The sequence below is a fragment of the Hippopotamus amphibius genome, chromosome 8 (genome assembly GCF_030028045.1).
Source record: "Hippopotamus amphibius kiboko isolate mHipAmp2 chromosome 8, mHipAmp2.hap2, whole genome shotgun sequence".
NCBI lineage: Eukaryota > Metazoa > Chordata > Mammalia > Artiodactyla > Hippopotamidae > Hippopotamus > Hippopotamus amphibius.
Genome location: NC_080193.1, coordinates 98,654,560 through 98,679,212, shown reverse-complemented (window position 1 = coordinate 98,679,212; position 24,653 = coordinate 98,654,560). Strand labels below are relative to the sequence as shown.

At 40.8% G+C, this 24,653-nt stretch overlaps 1 protein-coding gene across 6 annotated transcripts in view; it reads right to left on the bottom strand.

Moving 5' to 3' along the window:
- Positions 1-24,653, bottom strand: part of MDH1B (malate dehydrogenase 1B) — a 34,157-nt gene that overhangs the window by 6,471 nt on the left and 3,033 nt on the right. For 2 of the 6 annotated variants that reach the window (XM_057745937.1, XM_057745943.1), the window contains exons 2-9: positions 23,739-23,851; positions 14,741-14,875; positions 14,409-14,551; positions 12,429-12,925; positions 9,099-9,240; positions 7,621-7,784; positions 4,475-4,614; positions 4,117-4,168 (exon numbers count right to left, since the gene is read on the bottom strand). In XM_057745937.1, coding sequence (XP_057601920.1) covers positions 4,117-4,168; positions 4,475-4,614; positions 7,621-7,784; positions 9,099-9,240; positions 12,429-12,925; positions 14,409-14,551; positions 14,741-14,875; positions 23,739-23,851 — 1,386 coding nt within the window. Of the gene's footprint in view, positions 1-3,177; positions 3,296-4,116; positions 4,169-4,474; positions 4,615-7,620; positions 7,785-9,098; positions 9,241-12,428; positions 12,926-14,408; positions 14,552-14,740; positions 14,876-23,738; positions 23,852-24,653 lie in introns of all 6 variants that reach the window. The other 4 variants (XM_057745939.1, XM_057745940.1, XM_057745941.1 and 1 more) reach the window with 4 other exon arrangements.

Genomic DNA, 24,653 nt, shown 5'->3' with positions numbered 1-24,653 from the left:
TATCATCCCTGCCTGGAGCTTTTAAATTTTATTTCTATTTATTATTTCCTTCTTTATCCAATCACGACTCCTGTAGTCCATCACTTCATCCATCAGCTTTCTTGCAATTATCCTCATCTTCATTGCCTCACCTGCTTCCTCCCCAAATGCTAAGTAAAAAAAAGAAAAAAAAAAACTGTACTCATTTTCCACTCCCATATTCAATGCCAGTGAGCAAATCGCCTGAGCACTCCTTTAGGGTGCCAGTAAAACAAGGACACATCAAAAATATGAGAAAAAGAAAAACTTTGGGGAAATAATTTGATATTCCAAATGAAGTCATCATGGAAATACTCAGAATTTTGTTGGAATACTGTATAGTGTTGTTCTTAATTACAATTGTTATTCTTATTCTAATTGCAGGGGTGGCAGTACTCTCTAATATTTCAGGGCTTACTACAAATCATACATCTAGGTTTCCTCTCCTGCATCCACGCAGCCAAGCACTTTTGCAGGGAATCACACAACCATACACTGGAGTTACTACAAATTTCATGGTCTCTAAAATTCCACTGCGCCCTCAGCTCTGAAAAAAATTTCTGGCTTTTTCTATTGTTCTCCTTTCCTTTCCTCTTAACAAATTATTTCAAATCTTCTCCTCTTTCCTTATAGCCCAAGCCTTTCCCCTAGTCTTTGATCTCTGGGACTTGGCCTTGCTGCCTATTTTGTTCTGAATTCTCCCATCCTACATAATTCCCTGTGTCCTATCTACCACCTCTTCCCTTCTCTTGGGTCTCAGCAGCAGAGATGCTTCCTGTGTGAAGCTAATCCTGTGCTCTGAAGCTTGTTTTCTACTGCTGTCTTGAGGATCTTTCTCCTCATGCCCCTGCATTTCACCCTCTCCCTCTCCAATGGTAGTTAAACCTTAATACCCATCTACCCAGATTTCTCTCTCTCCACTTAGTTTTGAATGTGTCAAACATGCACATGGAATGAAATTCAAAAGGCATGAGAGACCATGCAGTGAAGAAGTTTTCCTTCCCCAGCCACTCAGGTCCTTCCCACCATGGTTATCAGCTTCTTCTAAAAAACTACCAGTTAGTTGCTGATGACTCCATAGCCTCATCTCCAGCCCAAATCGCTCTCCTGGCTTCCAGAGATGTGTCCTTCACCCACTGGACATAGACGCCTCTTGAAAAATCTGTTCCTTCTATACTCCTTACCTTGACCACAGCTTCCCAATCATTTTCACGACTTAGCACACACAGCAAACGACAAGGACAGCAGAGGCAACCAGACTGGGGACTCCAGCTGTCACATAGTCAGTCCCTGGAGCTAAGGAGACCATTAGCTCCACACGCACCCCCAACCTACTTGTGGCTGATGGTTTGGGAAGTTCTGTCTTAGGGAATGACACCACCGTATGTCGAGATGCCAAAAACACTGGGGCATTCTTGACTCCCCTGAGCTCTCACTTAGCCTCTATCTCAGATTGGTCAAGTTCCGTCAATTTTATGTCTTCAAATCTAGCCCCTTCTCTACGTTTTCATGGCCACTTCTTGATTAGGGCCCTCATCATTTCTCTCCCCTCAAAGAAACTGGTCTTACTACTCCCGGTCGCTCGCACCTCATTCATTCCTCCTATTAAGAACAGAGTAATCACTCCAAAATTAGAATTTGCTCCTGTCCCTCCCTGGCTAAAATCCTTCACTGGTTTTAACAAAATAAGTAAGCTCTTCGCCTCATGACATTTCTCACCTCAAATTTTATTTTCCAGATAAAATGAATTGGCAGGTCTCAGAAAGTTCTGTCTCATGTCTTTGCCTTTGTACACATTGTTGCCCTCCCTGAATGGATCGACCTCCCGGCGACCCCCACCTTAGCTAACGCCTTCTTTCCTCTCATGACTTGGCTTAGATGTCACTTCCTCCAGAAAGCCCTTCTCTCAGGTGAAAATCCTGATGGAGGCCCTTCCCACTGTTCGCAGCACCCAGCATGTTCCTCAGCCCACGGCACTAAGAAGCCCAGCTCCTTCCCTCCCACCCCGGTCTCACGTCTGCCCTCTCCATTCCACAGAATTGCTCTAATCAAAGCCATGAATGACCTCTGTGTTCTACATCCATTGGGTACTTTTTAGGCCTCATTTTACTTGACCCCCCTGGCAGCATCTGACAGTGGAGACCAGCCCTAATTCCTGAAACACCCTCTGCTTTTAGGTCTTCCATGATATCCGAGTTCAGGGGCTGTCCTGACACTCTGATCACCCCTCTGTCACAGTCCTCTGTCAGCTGTTCCTGTTCTACGTAACCATTAGAGGCTAAGTTCCTCCAGGCCATGCCCGCACCCCTCCAATCTCCATCACGCTCATGGCCCCATTTCTCTTTATGAGGCAGCAATTCCCAACGTGATAACTGCAGTCCAGACCTTGCTGAGCTCCAGGAAGGATGCAGCTCTCTATCTGATGTTTCCAGTTGAGAGTCTATAGGTATTTCAGAATCAAAACGTAAGAAACTGAACTCCCCCTTCCTCTACTCTGGCACTGCATCTGTACTCTCCCACTCAGCAGACACACACACAAGCACACATGCACGCTCTCTGTCTGTCTGTCTGTCTCTTTCTCAATGTTCCTCTACCATTTTTTCTCACATTGGCGAACCTACCCCATCACTCAACCAAAAGAAGTCTGAGTCCTCTGAGGTTCCCCAGAGCCAGTCTGTTATCAAGTCTTGATAATTCCACCTCCTAAACATCTCTCAAAATTCTACAGCCTCCAGCCTTGTGTCACTGTGCTGCCCTCCTGATATGGGTCTCCCTGCAAACAGTCCAGCCTTGTTCCAATCTGTCTTCCAAACTAATCACAGCCCTATCGGGTCACTCTCCATCCAGAAGCCTCTGCGACTCTCATCTACCCTTCAAAGTTCTGTCTCTCGGCTTCCTCTCATTAGGCTTTGGCCACACAAGCTATTTTTTGCGGTTTTCCAAACAAGCTGACATGTGGTTTCCTGCCTCAAGTTCTTTGCTCACATCCCCAGGTATAAGCTCTCACAACACAGCACCCTGTGCTCCTCATGCCGAAGACTCACCACAGCTGCAGTCATTTGTGAAATGTGTGACCCCCTGATGGACTGTAGGCTTCAAAAGACAAGAACAGGTCTATCTTCTCCACCCCCATATTTCCAGCTCCTAGCACTGACTTACAGTCGATACTCCATAAACACTAGTAGAAGGAAGGGATGTTGGGCTCTCAGAAGGTGCTTGACTGCCTTTCTGTAAGTGAATTTATTTGTTTGTATTTTCATATTTCTGATGAGATTTTCTTTAAGGCAAAAGAAAGAAAGAAAGGTGAGAACACTTCCTTGTGAGTTTACAATTAGAGAAAATACCAATAGGAAAAATAAGCTTACTGAAATTTATTTATTTTTTAAAGTTACCTAAAAGTAACCATAGTGTTGTGGGTTGCATTGTGTCCCCAAAAAGATATGTTGAAGTCCTGATCCCTGGTACCAGAAAATGTGACCTTACTTGGAAATACAGTTTGAGCAGATATAATCAAGTTAAGATGGGGTCAGGCTGGATCAAGGTGGGCCCCCAATGCAATGATGGTCTTCTTATAAAGAGAGAGAGATTTGGAAACACAGACATGCACAGAGGAAAGACAGATGTGTGAAGACCATGGTTGAGATTGGAATGAAGCAGCTACAAGCCAAGAATGCCGATCATTGGCACCGGAAGCTAGCAGAGGCAGGGAAGCGTTCTTCCCCAGAGCCTGCAAAGGGGGCATGGCCTTGCTGACACCTCGATTTTGGTCTTCTGGTCTCCAGGACCATGAGAGAATAAATTTCTGTTGTTTTAAACCACCCAATTTGTGGTAATTTTTTATGGCAGCCCAAGGAAACTAATACATATGGTATACACAAACTTGATAAGGTAATAGTGTCTTTAAGATGTGAAGCCTTTAGCATTCTTATAAGATACTTTATTTCAAAGGACACACCAAACCTGGTAGTTTATTTTGTCAATAATTTAGTGATGAAATATGGATTATACTTATTTATATTAAATAGTGATTTCATTTTAACACATATTTTAATACTATGTTAATAGAGACCCTATAAAACATCATATCTAACAGATTACCTGATTGGTATGGCTGAAAATCCACCAACTCTCCAAGTGCAACAAGTTTCTCCTGTGAAAAAATTTTGTAATCAGAGTATTAAATGACCACAATTACTAACTTAATCATTCTTTAATAGAAAAACACTTTGATTCTTGATGTTTAAGAAACTAAATACTGTTTTTACCATACTAGAAATTACACAACCAAATAAGTGGTGTTCTGCTGTTGATTTCTTCAAACTTTTATTGCATCCTTATTGTGCTTAGGAATAAGATGCAAACTGAACCCACAGAAAACCAGTGTATGCCTTGATCTAGCGGAATCGGTTTAAGGCCATTATTGAAGTCAGTTCCCTTGTAGCTATTCTGACATTACCTGAATTAGATCACTTGTCATTCTGGTCATTATTTGTTCACTTATTTCAATATCTTCGAGATCTGTAAGAACCACCCAAGTTCCATTCTCAAATTTCACAGGCATTGAAAAGACAATCCCTTCAGGAATACCAAACTGGCCTGCAGGGAGCACACACAAAGCAAAGCAAAACAGAAGCACTCAGATAAATAATCCTTCCTGGTAACACTGTAGACAAGGACAGACATAGTACATAGTTTTTTAATGATAATGGTATATCCAAATGTCTGCGAATTCCTCCCCAGGGAAGACTGAAACACCCACTCGAGAAGTGTTGATGGAGCACCTCTCCGAGTTCTGACAGGTCCCTTCTGTGTTTCTCTCAGATGGAAGAACCACTGTTCCCTCTTTACCCCTTCTGTCCCTGCTGGGTTCAGACGCCTGCCTCTGCCTTGGGACCTAATGCAGTCCTCCTTTCCCACCTTGTCTGGATTCCTTCTGTCTGCTTCCTTGGCTTCTCCCTGCCCCTCCAGGTGGCCCCTGAGCCCCAGACACTTGTCTGATCTGGCCTTTGCTCTTCCAGTCTACTACTACTGCAGAGACAGAGCCAAGGGGTGAGCACTGGGAAGGGGAAGTCGGGGATCTCCTCGCAGTTCCCAGTTCCCAGTTTAAATGTGCTCCAAATTAAAAAAAAAAAATTGATAATGTTTATTACTAACTGAGCAATCTTCAGATAAAATGCTCCCAGTTTTTTGTGCCTCAATCAAATACGAAAATTTTTCTTGCCATTCTAGTCATCAAAAATGTTGTAACTATGGAGAATAGTATGGAGGTTCCTTAAAAAACAAAAAATAGAGCTACCATATGACCCAGCAATCCCACTCCTGGGCATATATCTGAGGAAAACTCTAATTCGAAAAGATATATGCACCCCAATATTCATTGTAGCACCATTTACAATAGCCAAGACGTGGAAGCAACCTAAATGTCCACTGACAGATGAACAGATAAAGAAGATGTGTTACATTTATACAATGGAATGCTACTCAGCCGTAAAAAGAATGAAATACTGCCACTTGCAGCAACATGGATGAACCTAGAGATTATCATGCTAAGTGAAGTAAGACAGACAAATACCATATGATATCATTTATATGTGGAATCTGAAAAAAAAAAGATACAAATGAACTTATTTACAAAACAGAAATAGACCCAGAGACACAGAAAACAAACTCATGGTTACCAAAGGGGAAGTGGGGGACGGATAAACCAGGATGATGGGATTAACACGTGCACACTACTATATGTAAACTAGATAACCAACAAGGACCTACCATATAGCACAGGGAACTCTACTGAATATTTTGTAATAACCTATAAGGGAAAAGAATCTGAAAAAGAATATATAATATATATATATATATATATATATATATATATATATAAAACTGAATCACTGAACTGCACACTGGAAACTAACATGACATTGTAAATCAACTACACTTCAATCAAAAAACAGTTGTCACTACGGCGAAATATTGAGGCAGGTCAAGAAACCAGGATCTAAGACTTTTCCACAAAGGATGTCCCAGGCCCTCTGTTTACTCTCTATTTGTTTGGTCTGTAAACAGCCAGCCTTATGAGTGGACAACAGATGAGGGTTTACATATGTGATACCGTTTCAGGGACAAAATGATCACTTGTTCCTCACCTCACTTGCCCCCAGTATTGCACTGCTTATTGATGAATTCCTACAGAGATTAATTAAGCTTTTTTTTTTTGGCCTTGCTGAGTGGCTTGTGGGATTTTAGTTTCCCTACCAGGGAACGAACCTTTGCCCCCTGCAGTGGAAGCCCATGTAATAAGCACTGGACTGCCAGGGAATAAAGATGAGGTTTTAAATGCCCATTTCACTAAAAAGGTAATGTAGTGATTTGAATTTACACAATGGGGATGTTCACACACCTTCACTTTAACTGAACAAGACTCACTGAGTGTCTACCCATGAAGGAGCAACAAGAAGACCCAGCCAAGGCCCTGCCCTCAGGGTGGATGAACTCTATGGAGAGGACATGTGCACCTAACCATCCCATCCATAAAGGCAGGCAGGTTGTGATATGCTCTCTGATGGAGGAACAAATGCTGCATGAGTAGAGAGGAGAGACAGATTAATTCTGACTTTGGGGACTTGGGGAAATTTCCTTAAGCTGCACCACAGTCACTGAAACAATGGAAAGGATCATGGTTCCATTAATAACATAAAGGATACAAGAGGTGGATCAGATTGGGGAGGAAGACAACAGGTTCAGTTTGGTGTGTATTAGTTTGAAGTGACAGCATGACATCCAGGTGGCAATGTTTGACAGGGCAGGGCTCAGCAGGAAGGCCCAGGCCTGGAGCTTTGGGAATGAATGGGCTTATGCAGGCAGAATGTAAAGCACAAAGGGAAGAGATGCTCTAGGTAGAACCTAGAGTGCACACAGCATCAGCTATTCTCTCTTTCCTATTTTTCACAAATGGAAGAAGTGCTCTGAATAGTTTTTAGCAGATTAAAATAGTAAGGATATAAAAATATACCCACAGTATTTGTGGATGGAGAGCAAGATTTCCACATTCCCACTGCTGCCTGGTACCCTAAGAGCTGGGTCTTGCTGTGGCCTTTGTATTCTGTGTTTGTGTCTTTGCTCCTGCAGCTCCTGTGCCCAGATGTCTTCCCCATACTTGTCTGTCCAGTAAACATTACTCAGACTTGCAGGGGACACTTCCTGAAGTGTCACCTCCTTTATGATGCCTGTCCTGACTCTTCCTGCTGCCTGCCGAACAGTGACCTTGCTCTCCCTTCCTCAGTTGGGATACAGTAAGGAAAACTTAACGGAATTATTTCCTTTATGTATGTGGCTCTCCTTTATGCTGCTGTGAGTTTCCTGAAGGGCAAAGGCCAGACCTGCTTCCTATGTGTGTTCCCAGTGCACGCACATAAAACACGGTTGAACTGCTGAATGGATAACTGAAGAAGTGCATGCATGCATGAATGATGACAGAACTGTGAAAACCCAGAGAGCTTACAGAGCCTGTAAAGGGGTAGAGAGGTGAGGACACAAAAGTCAGAGCACAAGGCATATATGGAGATTTTTAAATATCTTAAGATATGAAAAACCCAGATTTACCTTCACTCAATACCCCTAAAGACACAATCTCCCCAGGGGGTGAGCCATAGAACCAGTATTTCAACGTAGTGGCTATACTGTGTGCAGCTAAGATGCCTCCGAATCGTCTTCCTGTGGAGGTCAACTTTTTAAGACTTACCACAAATTCTCTGGTTACCCACTCTCTGTAAGGAGAAAAAAAAATAATTTTACAATGGAGGAAGGAATAGGAATGAAAAAGAATGTTCCCTGGGTCAACGGATCTAAGTACAAGAAATCACCCCCACAAAATAGAAATATGACTTCCTGTGCCCCTTCTTTAAGCTTCTTCAATCCCATAATGAGTCAACTGAAAAGTAATGAAACAGAGCAGAAAGGAGTCCTAAGGTTTAAAACTAAAAACATGATAACATAAATATGAAACATAGAAAAGTGGCCAAAGGCTGAAGAACAGTTAATTTCATCACAAAGAATTTATTCTACGTAGAGGCTATCTTGGAACCAGTGGTATCCTTCATTTTAAATAAAATAATATCATGAAATGTTGAAATTATTCACATTGAGAATTAAGTTTAAACTCAGGGAACAGTCCAGCTGGACTAGAACAAGCATGAAAAGGCTGCCCTTCCAGGAGATGCTGCCCTCACCTAAGCAGCGATGCAGAGGAATTGCACTCCAAGGCGGTGAGTCCAGGGACACAATTTCCATGCATGGATGAAGGAAGGGAAGGGAAGAAAGGGGTGATGGAAAGCACATGCTACCCCTGGGAAAGTGCTGCAAAGTTTAGAAAAATATTCTGAAGGTGTTCCTCCTCCTTCCTCCTCTCACACCCTTTTCATAATGGCGATGTTGACTGTGACAGGTACAGTTCTAAGTGCTTTGCCTGGCTTAATCCATTTCACCTTCCCAGTGACACTATAAGGCTTGTACTCTGTTATCATTTCTACTTGGCAGATGGAAAAACTGAGGCACAGAGACGTTAAGTAACTTCTCTAAAGTCACACAGCTAATGAGTGGCTGAATGAGAATTCCAACCCAGGTGGCTTGGCTCCAGAGACAGTGCTCCTTACCACGTCTAGATTCTGCCTCTCCTGGGACAGAACCCCCAGCACGGCCTGGGCCTGCTCACCATCCTAATTCCTTATTCTCAAAGCTGTTTCAACTAATTTCAACTTGGACACATATCTCTGTCCTTATGTTAAATAAGATTCACTTTACATATTGCTTTAGCGATCACATTAATGGAATATGTGAGCCACTTTAAGGATGATCTGAAATATAAAAATTCATAATTTCAAAAATTGGGGGTGGGGACTGACTAGTTGAAATTCTGTGGAATTCTCTATGTTTCTTCAATAGAACGCATAAATGAGGATGAGTGTGAACAATGCCAAGTTATTTTTGTACACAGATTTCTAAGATAATTTTTAAAAGATTACGACAAGTATTATACGTTTATTCAATATTGTTAGAATACTTCACTTAAAAAGATACTGTACCTATCAAAAATCAGGCTTAAAACAGGGCGTGAATAGTCAGGAGGTCCCCAAATAGCACTCTCATATCTGTAAACCTTGGCTTTTCTCAGATCGATGTAGTTATTTCCACTAATATTACCCCAAATTATCACATCTTTGATGCCTGTGAAGAAAAGAAATTTTAAAAAATAACATAATATAAAAAATTGCCTGCAGCCCACTTTCTGTTTGTGCGTGTTTTTTACAATTGGTCCTTCTGCTATAAAACAGACTTAAGTTTATGCTCTCTGTGTGCAAATGACGTGAATCATCTCCTTAATCATCAGGGTTTGGCCATTGCTAATAATGCTCATGGATGGTGTGGGCACATGACTGAATTCAGGGAACACGGAAATGCTCCCTGAGAGGACTTGCTATTGAACATGACATCCTCGCTGCAGTCCTAACTTCACCACTCTGCTTGCCATGAAGAGGATTTTTTTTTATCTGCTTTGATTCTGACAGAGAGTCCTTGATTCTAGACTGGAATAGAAATTCGGGCAAGTCACTTGATCCCTGAGTGGCTTTTGTTTCCTGCAGAATGAGGGTGTTGGAATAAGAGGACCCCGAAGAACATCTTAATCAACAAAGAGATATTAATTAGCTTGTATGTGTGAGGCACTTTTAGGTGGGGGGCTCAGAAGGAAACAACTCAGCCCAAATCCCTGCAAATATTCTGAGGGTGGAGGAGAGTGGGTGAGACAAGAACTACTAACAACATGATACATACTACGAAGAAAGAGATGAGGATGGGGTCAGGGAGAAACAGGAATTGGTATTTAATATGATTCTAATAATTGTGTATTTTCTACGAATGTATCCTATGTGAAATTAAGGCATTTTATTGATTTATTTATGAACTTACCTATTTGCTTAAAAATTTAATGCTCTTATATTGGTCACACCACTTTCTATTATGGAAATTAAATTCTTTCCTGTTCTGTATGAGATAAGATTGCTGTTGGCTTCAAGTAACAGAATATCCTTCTCACGTGGCTTAACTAGAAGAAGTTTACTTTTCTTAGATAACAGGTTGAGGCAGGCAGTGACACTGATGCTTGTTAAGCAGCTCAAAGATATTATTCTCTTGGCCCTCCCCTCATGGTTCTAAAATGGCTGCAGCAGCTCCAAGTATCACACTCCTACAGAGCTGTGTTCAGAAGCAGGCAACAGGGAAAATAATTTTTCTTTATAAGGTCCTTAATAACTCTAAATGCCTTAAATCAAGCTAGAGAAAATTATAGTGGACATCTGCTTTTTTTTTTTTTTTTTTTATTCTAACATCTCTTCCTACTTTTTTCTTTAACAGCATACTGGTTTTTCTTTAAATAGGTACCCTTCCCCAATTTCAGTCCATCTGGTTTGGACAGAAGCTGTCCTTACCCCTGAAGTCTATCAATAGGCATGAGGCCTAGATTCCAGATTCCTGGCCACAATGATTGATTTGGAGAAGGGCATGTGGTCCAAGCCCAGTCAATGAGATATAATCCTGCTATTTTTATACAGAGAATCGAGAGAGAAAGCTCTTTTTCTACTGGCGTAAAGCTATGATGCCCGTGGTCATTTTGCCACTTTTTAGAGGAAGCCTGATTATAGACCGATGCCGAGGAAAGCAGAGCTGAGGGATGAGCCCAGTGAGAGCACAAACCGGGCTTGACATCATCATCTGAACCCAAGCATCTGGCTATATGCCCCAAATAAGAACTACTTCCTGCACTCTTCAGTTCTGTGGGGAAAAGCTATCTGACGTCCATCTCTTTGAGTGGACTTTCTGTCACTTGCACAGAAAGAGTTCCAACTAAGGCAAAGCATGTGGTCTGAGAGACAGGTTTACGGGTGAGCTGAACCCAACGGATAGCCTGAAAAGGCTATCTCTTGGTGTCTGGAATTTTCCCGGAATGATTTTCCCTGATGGTTTTTCTAGTTCATGTCACTTTACCTCTGTCTTTATCATTTTCAACTTCCTCCCTGCTGCTCCACTGACAATTCCACTTTGACTGCTGTCCCTCTAGCATTTCCCTTTCTTTGTCCCAACTTATCTCCACTTTTCTTTTTTCTGCTTCTCCTGAGCTTATTGGTTTTGAATACAGCAGGGTTTAAAATTTATGGTACCACCAGACCCACAAGAGAGAAGCTTTCTGGTTGAAAGCACCTGCCCTGTTTTCAATTTTATAACACTGCCCCTTCTTGACACTTTCATCAGTGTATCATAGATCTTTCGTGAGAAATCAGAATCTACATATACACACACACATATATATGGTTAATAACAGATACAATGATTAGGAAATATTTGCCTTTCCTAATTAATAATTTTAGTATCCATTTGGCTGAGGTGTGCACTGACCCTAGGGGTAAGCCACTAATGATTCGTATGCAAGAATACCAGAAGTTACGGTCCTAGGGCTTTGTTGTAAAGAAAAGGACAGTAGGGCTCTTGCTCTAATGTGTTAGAAGCTCACTGAAGTCCTTTATAGCTCTGACAGAGAGCATTCTAGGCTCGAATTTCACTGTCCTTCCAATGTTGTTTGAGGGAATGCCTCGCACTTCCTGGCATTCTCAATGGACTCTGTTGCACCTGCTCCACCTAAGAGCACAAATAGCTACAGTCTGTCAAATACCACATACATTTTTAGATACAGGACTCCCCCTTTAAATACCACAATCCATTTTCTGATTCCATCTCATCCTCCTATGATTCTCACCTCTACCAGTTCACAAATTACTAGGAGCAGAAACTGATCAGATAGCATAACCCCCTTAATAAGTTTACTCTCCTTGCAAATGTTTGCCATGTGCCAGGCACTCCTCCAAGCACTTTAGAAATCTTCTCTCTTTGAATCTTTGCATTGATTCTAGGAGGCAGGTGCTATTCACATCCTCATTTTGCAGGTGAGGAAGCGAGGCACAGCAAAGTTAAGTGACTGCCCCAAGTCACACAGGTGGGAAGTGGGGTGGGGCCACTTTATCAGAGCCCTGAGTATTTTTTTAAAAGCAGTGATTACCTTAGTTGACTATTATCACAGGAAAAAAAAGGGGGGGAATACTAAGTCTCTAATTACTACCTGAAAAATAGAAATGTTACTTAAATATTTGTTTCTTAATTTTTATAATGATGGAAATCAGCTAGTCATAGAGGCTAGTAAAAAAATGTTTGCACAATAGTGAAATCACATAACCAGAAGTTCCCGGCATCTACTTCACACTTTCTAATTCAGATATCCCGACTGATTTTAGAGGGGACACTGTTGGTTCTGGCTGCTGTGAAATCACGCTGTTTAAAACCAGACATGGAAACGCCAGCTCACTCACGTGAGGGAGTCGTTTTCAGTTTCCTGGCCAGCGCTGCCTTCGCTTTTCCTTCCACGCCCAAGGCCACAGCGATGATATTGTGGGCAAAGTTTGGGGCGTATCTCATAAGCAAAGCCGTTTTGAGATTCACAAAGGTTTTTCCTCCCACAATAATTCTGGCGGAATCACGAGCATTTCTCTCAATCAGGGTCCCGTAGAGCTGACACAGAGGAGCCCTGCTGCGGATGCAGTCTTCCAAACTGTACACCTCCTTCTCCACGTGGTCGTCGAGGACGATGATCACGTGGGCCTGGCGGAAGGCCTCCTCCTCTCGGGTGCAGACGGACACACTCCGGAGCAAGGGCGACGCCAGGTCCTGAGCCTCTTCCACGAGGCTTGTGAGTTTTTCTTCTGCCTGCTTACTGTCAAATAGGTTTATGCTAATTTCTGTGTGCGGTCCGAACACTTCACCGCTTGTCAAGATGGGGATTAGGTTGTAGCAGGCAGGAGCTGATGCACTAGTTAAAATGCAAAGCCAGATCACCAATGGTTAAATCTTTTGTTCCTTTTCGGGCTTTAGTCTTAATAGATACTTTTCAGCATGTGCGTTAATAGGGTGATTTAACATCTTAAATTGGCATACACAGCTGCACAGACATTTTTAAGGCTAGAAATCAAAAATAGAACAAAACAATTCTCACTGCTAACTTTGTGCTTTGGGCATCTGAAAACAATCCCAGATAAGAAATGTACCTGTATATAAGGCTTTTTCAAATTAAATAGAACAGGCAGAAAGCAAAATTTAAAAGAACTGTGCCATATTACTGTAATTACGTTTACATTTTTTAAAAAAAAATGATAAGGAAATCAGTTTCATTTAACCATAGCTTTTTTCTATTTTATACTCTTATCTACAAAATAATGACATTTTTTAGAAAGGTGTATTTTTCCAAATCCTTATAAAGCAGTCTAGGATCAACACAGGCGAGGCATCATGCATCTGTACCCACAGTTCAGTCAGTATTTGAGTACTCTATAGCTTGGCTGAGGACTGAGAGCCCGAATAACCTTTGAGGGAAGTTTAGAAATGCATCTGGGCATTTTTGGTTTTCACAGTGGGTTTGGAGAGAGGTGCAATAGGATTTTCAAGAGCATCTGTACTATTTTAATCCTTTAAAAATATCTAAAGCAGATGTAATATTATTAAATCTGGGTCTTAGGTTCATGTACAGTTATTACATCATTCTCAGTTCTGTTCTGCATTTGAAATATTTCATAATAACAAATAATTTTTCAGATGAGCCTGTATATTAGGATACGCACATAGGTAGTAAGAAGGGCAATGTGAGAGACAGACTGAGAGGCGGGGAGAGGAAAGGGGGAGGGAGAGACAGAGCAAAGCAATGACAAACACTGAAGGTGTGTACCCACTGCTGAGAGCGGGGGTGATGAGCAGCGAGAGTGAGAAGGAAGAAAAGGAAGAAGAGGCAAGAGTGCCAGGGGCGACGTTACAGAGAATGAGTGCATCTGGAAGAGCCAAGGATGAGGAGAGTTCTAGCAAGTGGGAAAGAGGAAGAGGGCAACAGTTGAAGATGGGGGAGGGGAGGATGGGAAAGGGAAGAAAGGAAGCGAGGTGGCAAAGAGCAAGGTGGTATGCACAGCAGACATCACGAGTCACACAGAATGAGGGCCAGAAGAGCCGGAGAGAGTTGTACAATGTAAATATCTTTGCTATAAAGATGCTCTTAGATTCAGTATGCATGTGAATTACATGCATACTATATACACATTGAATCTACATATAGTCTATAAAACTCACACATGGGGCTATATTAGGGGATATATATGCATATACATATATATCTATAATAGTCGTATACATACATACAAATCTCAGACTTGACACTCAGGTATTCTTCCATCAGGTAATTAATCCCACACCATTGTCCTTTCTAAACATAAAAAGCCAACCTCATGAATCCTGGGATTTGACAGTCCCACCTGGTGATCCAGACCTGCAAAGAGTTGATGAGACCTTTCAGGGCTTCTTTCTCCAGTTCTTTTTCTATATGTGTCCCCAGGTTCTCTTGAGCAACTGTCTTCATCAGCTCAGTCGTCATGCTAGAGGTGACACCATAGTAAAGCTAAATATTGGGAAAGAAAAAATCAACACCAGGATAGCTGACAATGGTTATAATGGAAGGTTCTTGTTGAAAGCCTGAATAGAGTAAAAAGAGAGCTGAGAGAATATTGTAGAAAGCAAGACATTTGAAAAATATAATAATATGCGAGAACAGATGTTTTGGACGGATAAATCAACTTATTTTATATACCTGGGCATGTTCCAGGAACTCGTTATATCCTCCCAAAAGCAAACCCTTTCCTCCACGATCCAACAGCTCTCTCCAGATGATGGGGGAATTTTTGTGACTCCACTTATTCTTTTTACACAAATCTTTTAGCCACTCCTATAGAATAATATAGTCCACGAGAAGTCACACATTGCATCTGCCTTGGAATTCAATTCAATACTTTAGAGTTCAAACATTAAAATACTATTTTCTTTTTACTACCTCTGTGTATACATAATAAAATTTAGATATCTTTAAACTGTAAAATATAAATATAGAAATAGCGATGAGCTTGAGTAACAAATTAATTAAGAAAGAATATTCTTCAAATTGATTGATCAAATAACGGTACTGAAAGTTGTTCTCTTTCCTGAGTAGACCCAAAGTGCAAGTGGGTAGCTTAAAAAAGAAGTCAATCTTTTCTATATTTGATCCTAGCTTACAAAATCTCCCTGGATTAATGTTTGTATGTGTAGGGTGTTATTTGTTTGTTTGTTTGCTTTTCCTTTTGTCTCTGATTTGTTCTGTTTCAGTTGTCAATTTCTGTTGGGTTTCTCTTTGAATATCTGATAGCACACTGGGGTTCTGTCAGGTCTTTCTAGAGCCTTATGTCCTAACGGATTCAGTAATTGTGTGTCTTATACATGTATGTGTTTCCTAGACTTAATATTCGTTTAATCCAATGCTTGGACATTAGTCTGAGGCTTGGACAGTCTTCTATAAACACCTCTATCGCCAGGACAAGCAACCCCAAAAGTTTGGACAACCATGAGGAAACAAAGAAACACCATGCAGGCAAAGGAGCAGGAAAAAAACCCACAAGACCAAATAAATGAGGAGGAAATAGGAAAAATGCCTGAAAAAGAATTTAGAGTAATGATAGTAAAAATGATACAAAATCTCGATAACAAAATAGAGAAAGTACAAGAAACAGTTCATAAGAACTCAGAAAAACAAACAGCAATGGATAACAAAATAACTGACATTAAAAATACTCTAGATGCTATAACCAGCAGAATGACTGAGGCAGAAGAACGAATAAGTGAGTTGGAAGATAGAATGGGGGAAATAAACGCCACAGAGCAGGAAAAAGCAAAAAGAATAAAAAGAATAGAAGACAGTCTCAGAGACCTCAGTGATAACATTAAACGTACCAACATTCGAATTACAGGCATCCCAGAAGAAGAAGAAAACAAGAAAGGGTCTGAGAAAATATTTGAAGAGGTTATAGTGGAAAACTTCCCCAACGTGGGAAAGGAAATAATTAACCAAGTCCAAGAAGTACAGAGAGTCCCATACAGAATAAACCCAAGGAGAAATACACCAAGACACATATTAATCAAACTAACGACAATTAAACACAAAGAAAAAATATTAAAAGCAGCAAGAGAAAAGCAACAAACAACATATAAGGGAAAACCCATCAGGATAACAGCTGACCTTTCTACAGAAACTCTGCAGGCCAGAAGGGAATGGCAGGATATACTGAAAGTCCTGAAAGAGAGAAACCTACAGCCAAGAATACTCTAGCCAGCAAGAATCTCATTCAGATTCAATGGAGAAATCAAAAGCTTTCCAGACAAGCAAAAGTTAAGAGAATTCAGCACCACCAAACCAGCCTTACAACAAGTGCTAAAGGAACTTCTCTAAGTAGGACACACAAGAAAAGGAAAACACCAACAAATACAAACCCAAAACAATTAAGAAAATGGTAATTGGAATACACATGTCAATAATCACCTTAAATGTCAATGGATTAAATGCTCCAACCAAAAGACACAGACTGGCTGAATGGATACAAAAACAAGACCCTTCTATATGCTGCCTACAAGAAACCCACTTCAGACCAAGGGACACATATAGACTGAAAGTAAAGGGATGGAAAAAGATATTCCATGCAAATGGAAGTCAAAAGAAAGCTGGAGTAGCAATACTCATATCAGACAAATTAGACTGTAAAGTAAAGACTATTACAAGAGACAAGGAAGGACACTACATAATGATCAAGGGATCTATTCAAGAAGAACATATCACAATGGTAAATATCTATGCCCCCAATATAGGAGCACCTCAATACATAAGGCAAATGCTAACAGCTATAAAAGGGGACATCGACAGGAACACAATAATAGTGGGAGACTTGAACACCCCACTTACATCAATGGACAGATCATCCAAACACAAAATAAATAAAGACACACAAGCTTTAAATGACACATTAGACCATCTCGACTTAATTGATATTTATAGGACATTCCATCCAAAAACGACAGAATACACTTTCTTCTCAAGTGCACACGGAATATTTTCCAGGATAGATCACCTCTTGGGTCACAAATCAAACCTCAGCAAATTCAAGAAAATTGAAATCATATCAAGCACCTCCTCAGACCACAACGCCATGAGACTAGATATCAATTACAGGAAAAAAACTGCAAAAAAGACAAACACATGGAGGCTAAACAATTCACTCCTAAACAACCAAGGAAGCACTAAAGAAATCAAAGAGGAAATAAAATATCTAGAAACAAATGACAACAAAAACACAACAACCCAAAACCTATGGGATGCAGCAAAAGCAGTTCTAAGAGGGAAGTTTATAGCAATACAGTCCTACCTTAAGAAACAAGAAAATGATCGAATAAACAACCTAACCTTATACCTAAAACAACTAGAGAAAGAAGAACAAAGAAACCCCAAAGTGAGCAGAAGGAAAGAAATCATAAAGATCAGAGCAGAAATAAATGAAAAAGAAAGGAAGGAAACCATAAGAAAAATAAATAAAACTAAAAGCTGGTTCTTTGAGAAGATTAACAAAATTGATAAACCATTAGCCAGACTCATCAAGAAAAAAAGGGAGAAGATGCAAATCAACGGAATTAGAAATGAAAAAGGAGAAGTCACAACGGACACCTCAGAAATACAAAAGATCATGAGAGACTACTACAAGCAACTATATGCCAATCAATTGGATAACCTGGAAGAAATGGATACATTCTTAGAAAAATACAATCTTCCAAGACTGAACCAGGAAGAAATAGAAACCATGAACAGACCAATCACAAGTACGGAAATTGAGGCAGTGATTAAAAATCTCCCAACACACAAAAGCCCAGGACCAGATGGGTTCACGGGCGAATTCTATCAAAGATTTCGAGAAGAGTTAACACCTATCCTTCTCAAACTCTTCCAAAATATTGCAGAAGGAGGAACACTCCCAAACTCATTCTACGAGGCTACTATCACCCTGATACCAAAACCAGGCAAAGATGTCACAAAAAAAGAAAATTACAGACCAATATCACTGATGAATATAGATGCAAAAATCCTCAACAAAATACTAGCTAACAGACTCCAACAGCACATTAAAAAAATCATACACCATGATCAAGTGGGGTTTATCCCTGGGATGCAAGGATTCTTCAATATACGCAAATCAATCAATGTGATACATCATATCAACAAATTGAAGGATAAAAACCATATGATCATCTCAATAGATGCAGAAAAAGCTTTTGACAAAGTTCAACATCCATTTATGATAAAAGCTCTCCAGAAAATGGGCATAGAAGGAAATTACCTCAACATAATAAAAGTCATATATGAAAAACCAAAAGCCAACATCGTTCTCAATGGGGAAAAACTGGAAGAATTCCCTCTAAGAACAGGAACAAGACAAGGATGTCCACTCTCACCACTATTATTCAACATAGTTTTGGAAGTTTTAGCCACAGCAATCAGAGAAGAAAAAGAAATAAAAGGAATACAAATTGGAAAAGAAGAAGTAAAATGTCACTCTTTGCAGATGACATGATATTACATATAGAAAACCCTAAAGACTCTACCAGAAAACTGCTAGCACTAATTGATGAGTTTAGTAAAGTAGCAGGATACAAAATTAATGCACAGAAATCTCTTGCATTCCTATACACTAACAACGGAAGAGCAGAAAGAGAAATTAAGGAAACTCTCCCATTCACCATTGCAACAAAAAGAATAAAATACCTAGGAATAAACCTGCCTAAGGAGGCAAAAGATCTGTATGCAGAAAACTTTAAGACATTGATGAAAGAAATCAAAGACGACACAAACAGATGGAGGGACATACCATGTTCCTGGATTGGAAGAATCAACATCGTGAAAATGACTGTACTACCCAAAGCAATTTACAGATTCAATGCAATCCCAATCAAATTACCAATGGCATTTTTCACAGAACTAGAGCAAGAAATCTTACGATTTGTATGGAAACGCAAAAGACCCCGAATAGCCAAAGCAATCTTGAGAAGGAAAAATGGAGTTGGTGGAATCAGGCTTCCTGACTTCAAACTATACTACAAGGCCATAGTGATCAAGACAGTATGGTACTGGCACAAAAAGAGAAAGGAAGATCAATGGAATAGAATAGAGAACTCAGAAGTAAGCCCAAACACATATGGGCACCTTATCTTTGACAAAGGAGGCACGAGTATACAATGGAAAAAAGACAGCCTCTTCAATAAGTGGTGCTGGGAAAATTGGACAGCTACATGTAAAAGAATGAAGTTAGAACACTTCCTAACACCATACACAAAAATAAACTCCAAATGGATTCAAGACCTACATGTAAGGCCAGACACTAGAAAACTCCTAGAAGAAAACATAGGCAGAACACTCTATGACATACATCAAAGCAAGATCCTTTTTGACCCACCTCCTAGAATCAGGGAAATAAAATCAAGAATAAACAAATGGGACCTCATGAAACTTAAAAGCTTTTGCACAGCAAAAGAAACCATAAACAAGACTAAAAGGCAACCCTCAGAATGGGAAAAAATAATTGCCTATGAAACAACGGACAAAGGATTAACCTCCAAAATATACAAGCAGCTCATGAAGCTTAATACCAAAAAAGCAAATAACCCAATCCACAAATGGGCAGAAGACCTAAATAGACATTTCTCCAAAGAAGACATACAGATGGCCAACAAACACATGAAAAGATGCTCAACATCACTCATCATCAGAGAAATGCAAGTCAAAGCCACAATGAGTTATCACCTCACACCGATCAGAATGGCCATCATCACAAAATCTGGAAACCACAAATGTTGGAGAGGGTGTGGAGAAAAGGGAACTCTCCTGCACTGTTGGTGGGAATGTAAGTTGGTACAGCCACTATGGAAAACAATTTGGAGGTTCCTTCAAAAACTACAAATAGAACTACCATATGATCCAGTAATCCCACTACTGGGCATATACCCAAAGAAAACCATAATCCCAAAAGAAACTTGTACCATCATGTTTATTGCAGCACTATTTGCAATAGCCAGGACATGGAAGCAACCGAAATGCCCATCAACAAATGAATGGATACAGAAGATGTGGCATATATATACAATGGAATATTACTCAGCTATAAAAAGGGATGAGATGGAGCTATATGTCATGAGGTGGATAGAATTACAATCGGTCATACAGAGTGAAGTAAGTCAGAAAGAGAAGGACAAATATTGTATGCTAACTCACATATACGGAATCTAAAAATGGTACTGATGAACTCAGTGACAAGAATAAGGATGCAGATACAGAGAATGGACTGGAGAACTCGAGGTATGGGAGGGGGCGGGGGGTGAAGGGGAAAGTGAGACGAAGCGAGAGAGTAGCACAGACATATATATACTACCAACTGTAAAATAGATAGTCAGTGGGAAGTTGTTGTATAACAAAGGGAGTCCAACTCGAGGATGGAAGATGCCTTAGAGGACTGGGGCGGGGAGGGTGGGGGGGGACTCGAGGAGGGGGAGTCAAGGAAGGGAGGGAATACAAGGATATGTGTATAAAAACAGATGATTGAACCTGGTGTACCCCCAAAAAATAATTAAAAAAAAAAAAAGAATAAGAAGCCAAGTTTTCCAACTCACGTGGTCTTCTGCATGCAATATCTCTGGTCTTAGGGCCATATAAATTTGCTATTGCTTTCCAAATATGTGAGTACAGTTTATATTTTTTAGATTGAATTAATGAGCAAAAAAGTATCTGGGGATTTCTGACAGTATTTACTAAAAATGTTTAAATCATCATCATCTGGTTTGTGTGTACTAGGGCTTCCAATGACAGTATCTGCGTAGAGACGGAGTGCAACATTTCTATGGGTAAAATACATGGCAACATTCTTGTCTTTGGAGGCATGTGTAATGAGGCTACCTTACAAATAAAATCTTAGAAATGAATTTCCCTTGTTGATGTTTCCACCATGATGATTCTGGAATGGTCCCTCTAGTCACAATATAGCCTGACCAGTGAAGTACTGGTAGTCTGGAAGAAAGGGACTCTACCTCAAAGGAACTTCAGCAACAAGCAGGGCATGGTGATGTCCTGGAAGGAGCTGGGAGAATATGTACGGGACTGGACCTTAAGGGTGCTGAATCAAGAGTGGATCATAAAGCTGGACAAGAGAGGATTTATCAAAATGAATCACTTTTCTTCTATTCAAGAGTGTACACCCTGACAAAGACCTCAGAAGAGGGTGCTAACATGTTGCTAGGATGGCTCTTCAAAGTTTGGAAGGAGGGCTGAAATAAAATGGAAATGCCAAAACTGTCATGGAAGACCATGGAAGAAGGGATGAAAAAGCTTAGAAAAAACGGACTCGCTAGAGTGGATATGCTACGATGGAAGGCTGGAAACCTACTAGTCAACTATATTCTCTGGAAAGGCCTGGAGGACACTACAATCACCAAAGTGACAAGGAATGCATTGATGAGAGGGGTCTCAGTATCACTGAGAAGTGTGGTCTGGCTGTCAATTCTGGACCATGGCTGTTAAATGACATGCTGCTAGAAAGTTGGGCCCCCTGGCAATTGGGACGATAGAATTCTGAAATAAAAGAGGATGGGGCAGTGCCCATCAGAGAACATCTGTTATGAAAGAAGCACTAAGCAACCCAGCAGTAAGATAACTTAGACAGCTGAAGGCACAATGGGGGCATGAAAAAGAGGTTATGCAGTGGCCTGAGTAAACAAGCTACCACTCAACAAAGTTGATCTAGCCATTGCTGCTGCCATTAACAGAGACCAACGCTGACCTCCTGTTAATGGCACTATCCCTCGAAGACAATGACCAGCCTCTTGGTGGCAAACTGATTACACTGGATTCCTTCTACCCTGGAAAGAGCAGTGACTCATCTTGATTTTAACCAACATATATTCTGGGTAAAGAACTGCCTTTATTGCTTGTAGGACTTTGGCCAGCACCCTGTTCAAGACCTTTCAAAATGTTTAACCTACCAATATGGGATCCTGCATAACATCACTTTGAACCAAGAAGCCAATTTTAAAGTAAAGGATGTATGACGTTGGGCATGTAACCAGGGGACCCACTGGTGCTATCATATATGGCAACATCTAGCAGCACGATAGAGGGATGGAAACCCACTGAAGATGCAGGCACCAGCTTAGGTACACTGGTACCTTGCAAGGAGGGGGGTGCCATCTTTCAGGATGCAATATATACCACAAATCAATATAGAGTTTTGCCTCAGTAGGTAGAATACATGAATCCAGGAACCAAGGGTGGAATTAAGAGTGACCCTGCTTACCATTGCTCCCAGTGACCCACACAGGGTGAGGGGTGCTTCTATCAGGAAGAGTCCCATTAAACTCTAATCTGTGGCTGCTACACGGTCACTTAGAGCTCTTGTGCCAAAAGATCAGCCAGCAAGGAAAGGAGCTACCATCATGGAAGGGGTAATTGCCCCCTGTTGATCAGGAGCATGTAGGGCAGCTATTACCCAATGTGGGCAGGAGAGAATGTCTGCCATCTAGGTAATTCATTGGGGCATCCTTGGTAGTGCCTTGCTCAATTCTGACAGCAAATGGACAAGCGCAGCAGTCGCACCCTGGAAAGGGAATAGAGATGAGCGCTCAGACCCTTAAGGATACAGGTCTAAGTCACCACCACACCTAATGAGTCACCTGGATCAGCAGGGAGTGAGGGGAATCTACAATGGATGGAGGAGAAGAAAGGTGACGAGTCAGTTATGGTGCAGAAATGATGTGTGGTGGAGACTATTGTTCATTTAACTAAACTTCCTTTTATAAAGTTTCCCCAGGGAGAGATGCCAGCCAGAATTCTGGAAGAGCTGTTCCCTGATGGTATGAACTAATTATATGAAACATGTGGATCCAAAAGGCACAACTGGTGAACTAGCAGATCCTGTCACTTGTAGTCCCTATTCCTCCTTCGTGACCAAGGTACGCATTCCCTCTGCCACCAGGTGTATTGGTTGCTGATAGCTCAGTGCTGAGCCTCTCTCTGGAAATTGACCTCAATCAAAGGATGTTCCCTTGCCTAAGGTTAAGTCTCTTCCCCAGAGCAGCCCACATCCTATGACTGTTAGCTGTAGGAGAACGAAAGCCTGGTCCCCCTTGCCTGTTTTGGGGGATATCTCTGAAGGGCAATCCCAGCTTCAGAGTTCCCTGTAGGGCTGGCTGAGACCTCTGTTAGAGCTGTGTGGCAGTTCAACTTCTCCCACTGCCCAGTCCTCCTGCCCTCATTCTTTCTAAGGATGTTGTTCTCAGGAGCACTCCTCAGTAAAGGAAACTCCTTCACCCAAATTTGCCTCTCAGTCCCAAAGAAGGGTATGTCAAAGAAACAGATCCCTCATGTCATTAGAAATCAACATGAAGGAGAACTGAAAGTTGAAAAGTGCAATATAAACTATGTAGATTCTTGGTGGAGGTGGGAAACAACCAAATTTATTCTACTTACTGGTCAGGGCCTCATTTGTTCCACTAGGTACTAGGAAAAAAACATTTATATTTATATTTATAATACTTTGAGACTGATAAGTAGGAATTTATTTTACTAGTATTAAAATATCAATAGTACATGAACATTCATTACTGGAAAGCTACCTGATACACTAGCTAATATTTAATGAAATCAGAACACATTTTTATGTGTGTGTTGAGTATAACCAAGTGCAAAGGGCTCTTACCTCCCAAACATCAGGATGTTGTGTAATTTTATGTATCCGAAAATCAGGAAGATTCTTTTGTAAATAATCTGCTACAAGTTCTGCTTTGGCGTAATACGGGCAATCTGCTCTACCTAAAAGAGTTCAAATTAGCGATATTTTCTTTCATCACATGGAAATTATCATGTGGTTACAAGTATTTGTCATGTAATTACAGAATTAATCACACAGTTACAATATAATTTATATGGAATTACAGTATAAAATTTTGATTTTTATTATATTGGCAAAATGAAATGAGTTTCATAGGAGATCAGAATCAGAAGTAATAAAATGTGGAAAGGAAAAGACTATTGAATATTTATTCTCCTCCAGTGCTATATTAGACTTCACTTCCTCTAAGAAGCTGCCAGGCTACTAATTAAGCATCAACTACTAATGATGAGTTACTCATTAGTAGCTACTAAAAGGCAAAGTGTGAAGTGAGGGGTGGTTGTAAAATTTCATGTGGATGTGATATGTGTGGCAGGGAGTAATGGGGGAAGGAGAAGTGGAGGGAGAGAGAAGAGTCTGGGATAACTTCTTTCTTCTGGCATGCATAAGTGATTCTGACATTACCAGAGGGAACTCCTGGGTGAGAAGTTTAAATTATAGACAAGTGCAGTTGGAATTATCTGTAGTATATCTACATGGAGATGACCAGCAGGCAGCTGCATGTTCAAATCTGAAGAGCAGGCCTCATGGAATGCCTTAGGATACAGATTTTGCAGCCATCAACACAGAGAAAGTGGAAGCCGCTAAGTGGGTGGAATTGGATGTCTGATCGAGTAGGGGGGATCAAGGGCAGAACCCTCTCTGTAGCATTCTTCCCCAGTGTGTCCCAATCACTAGTTCTTCAACCTCCTGGTAACTTCTAAGTCATCAACCCCTCTCAAA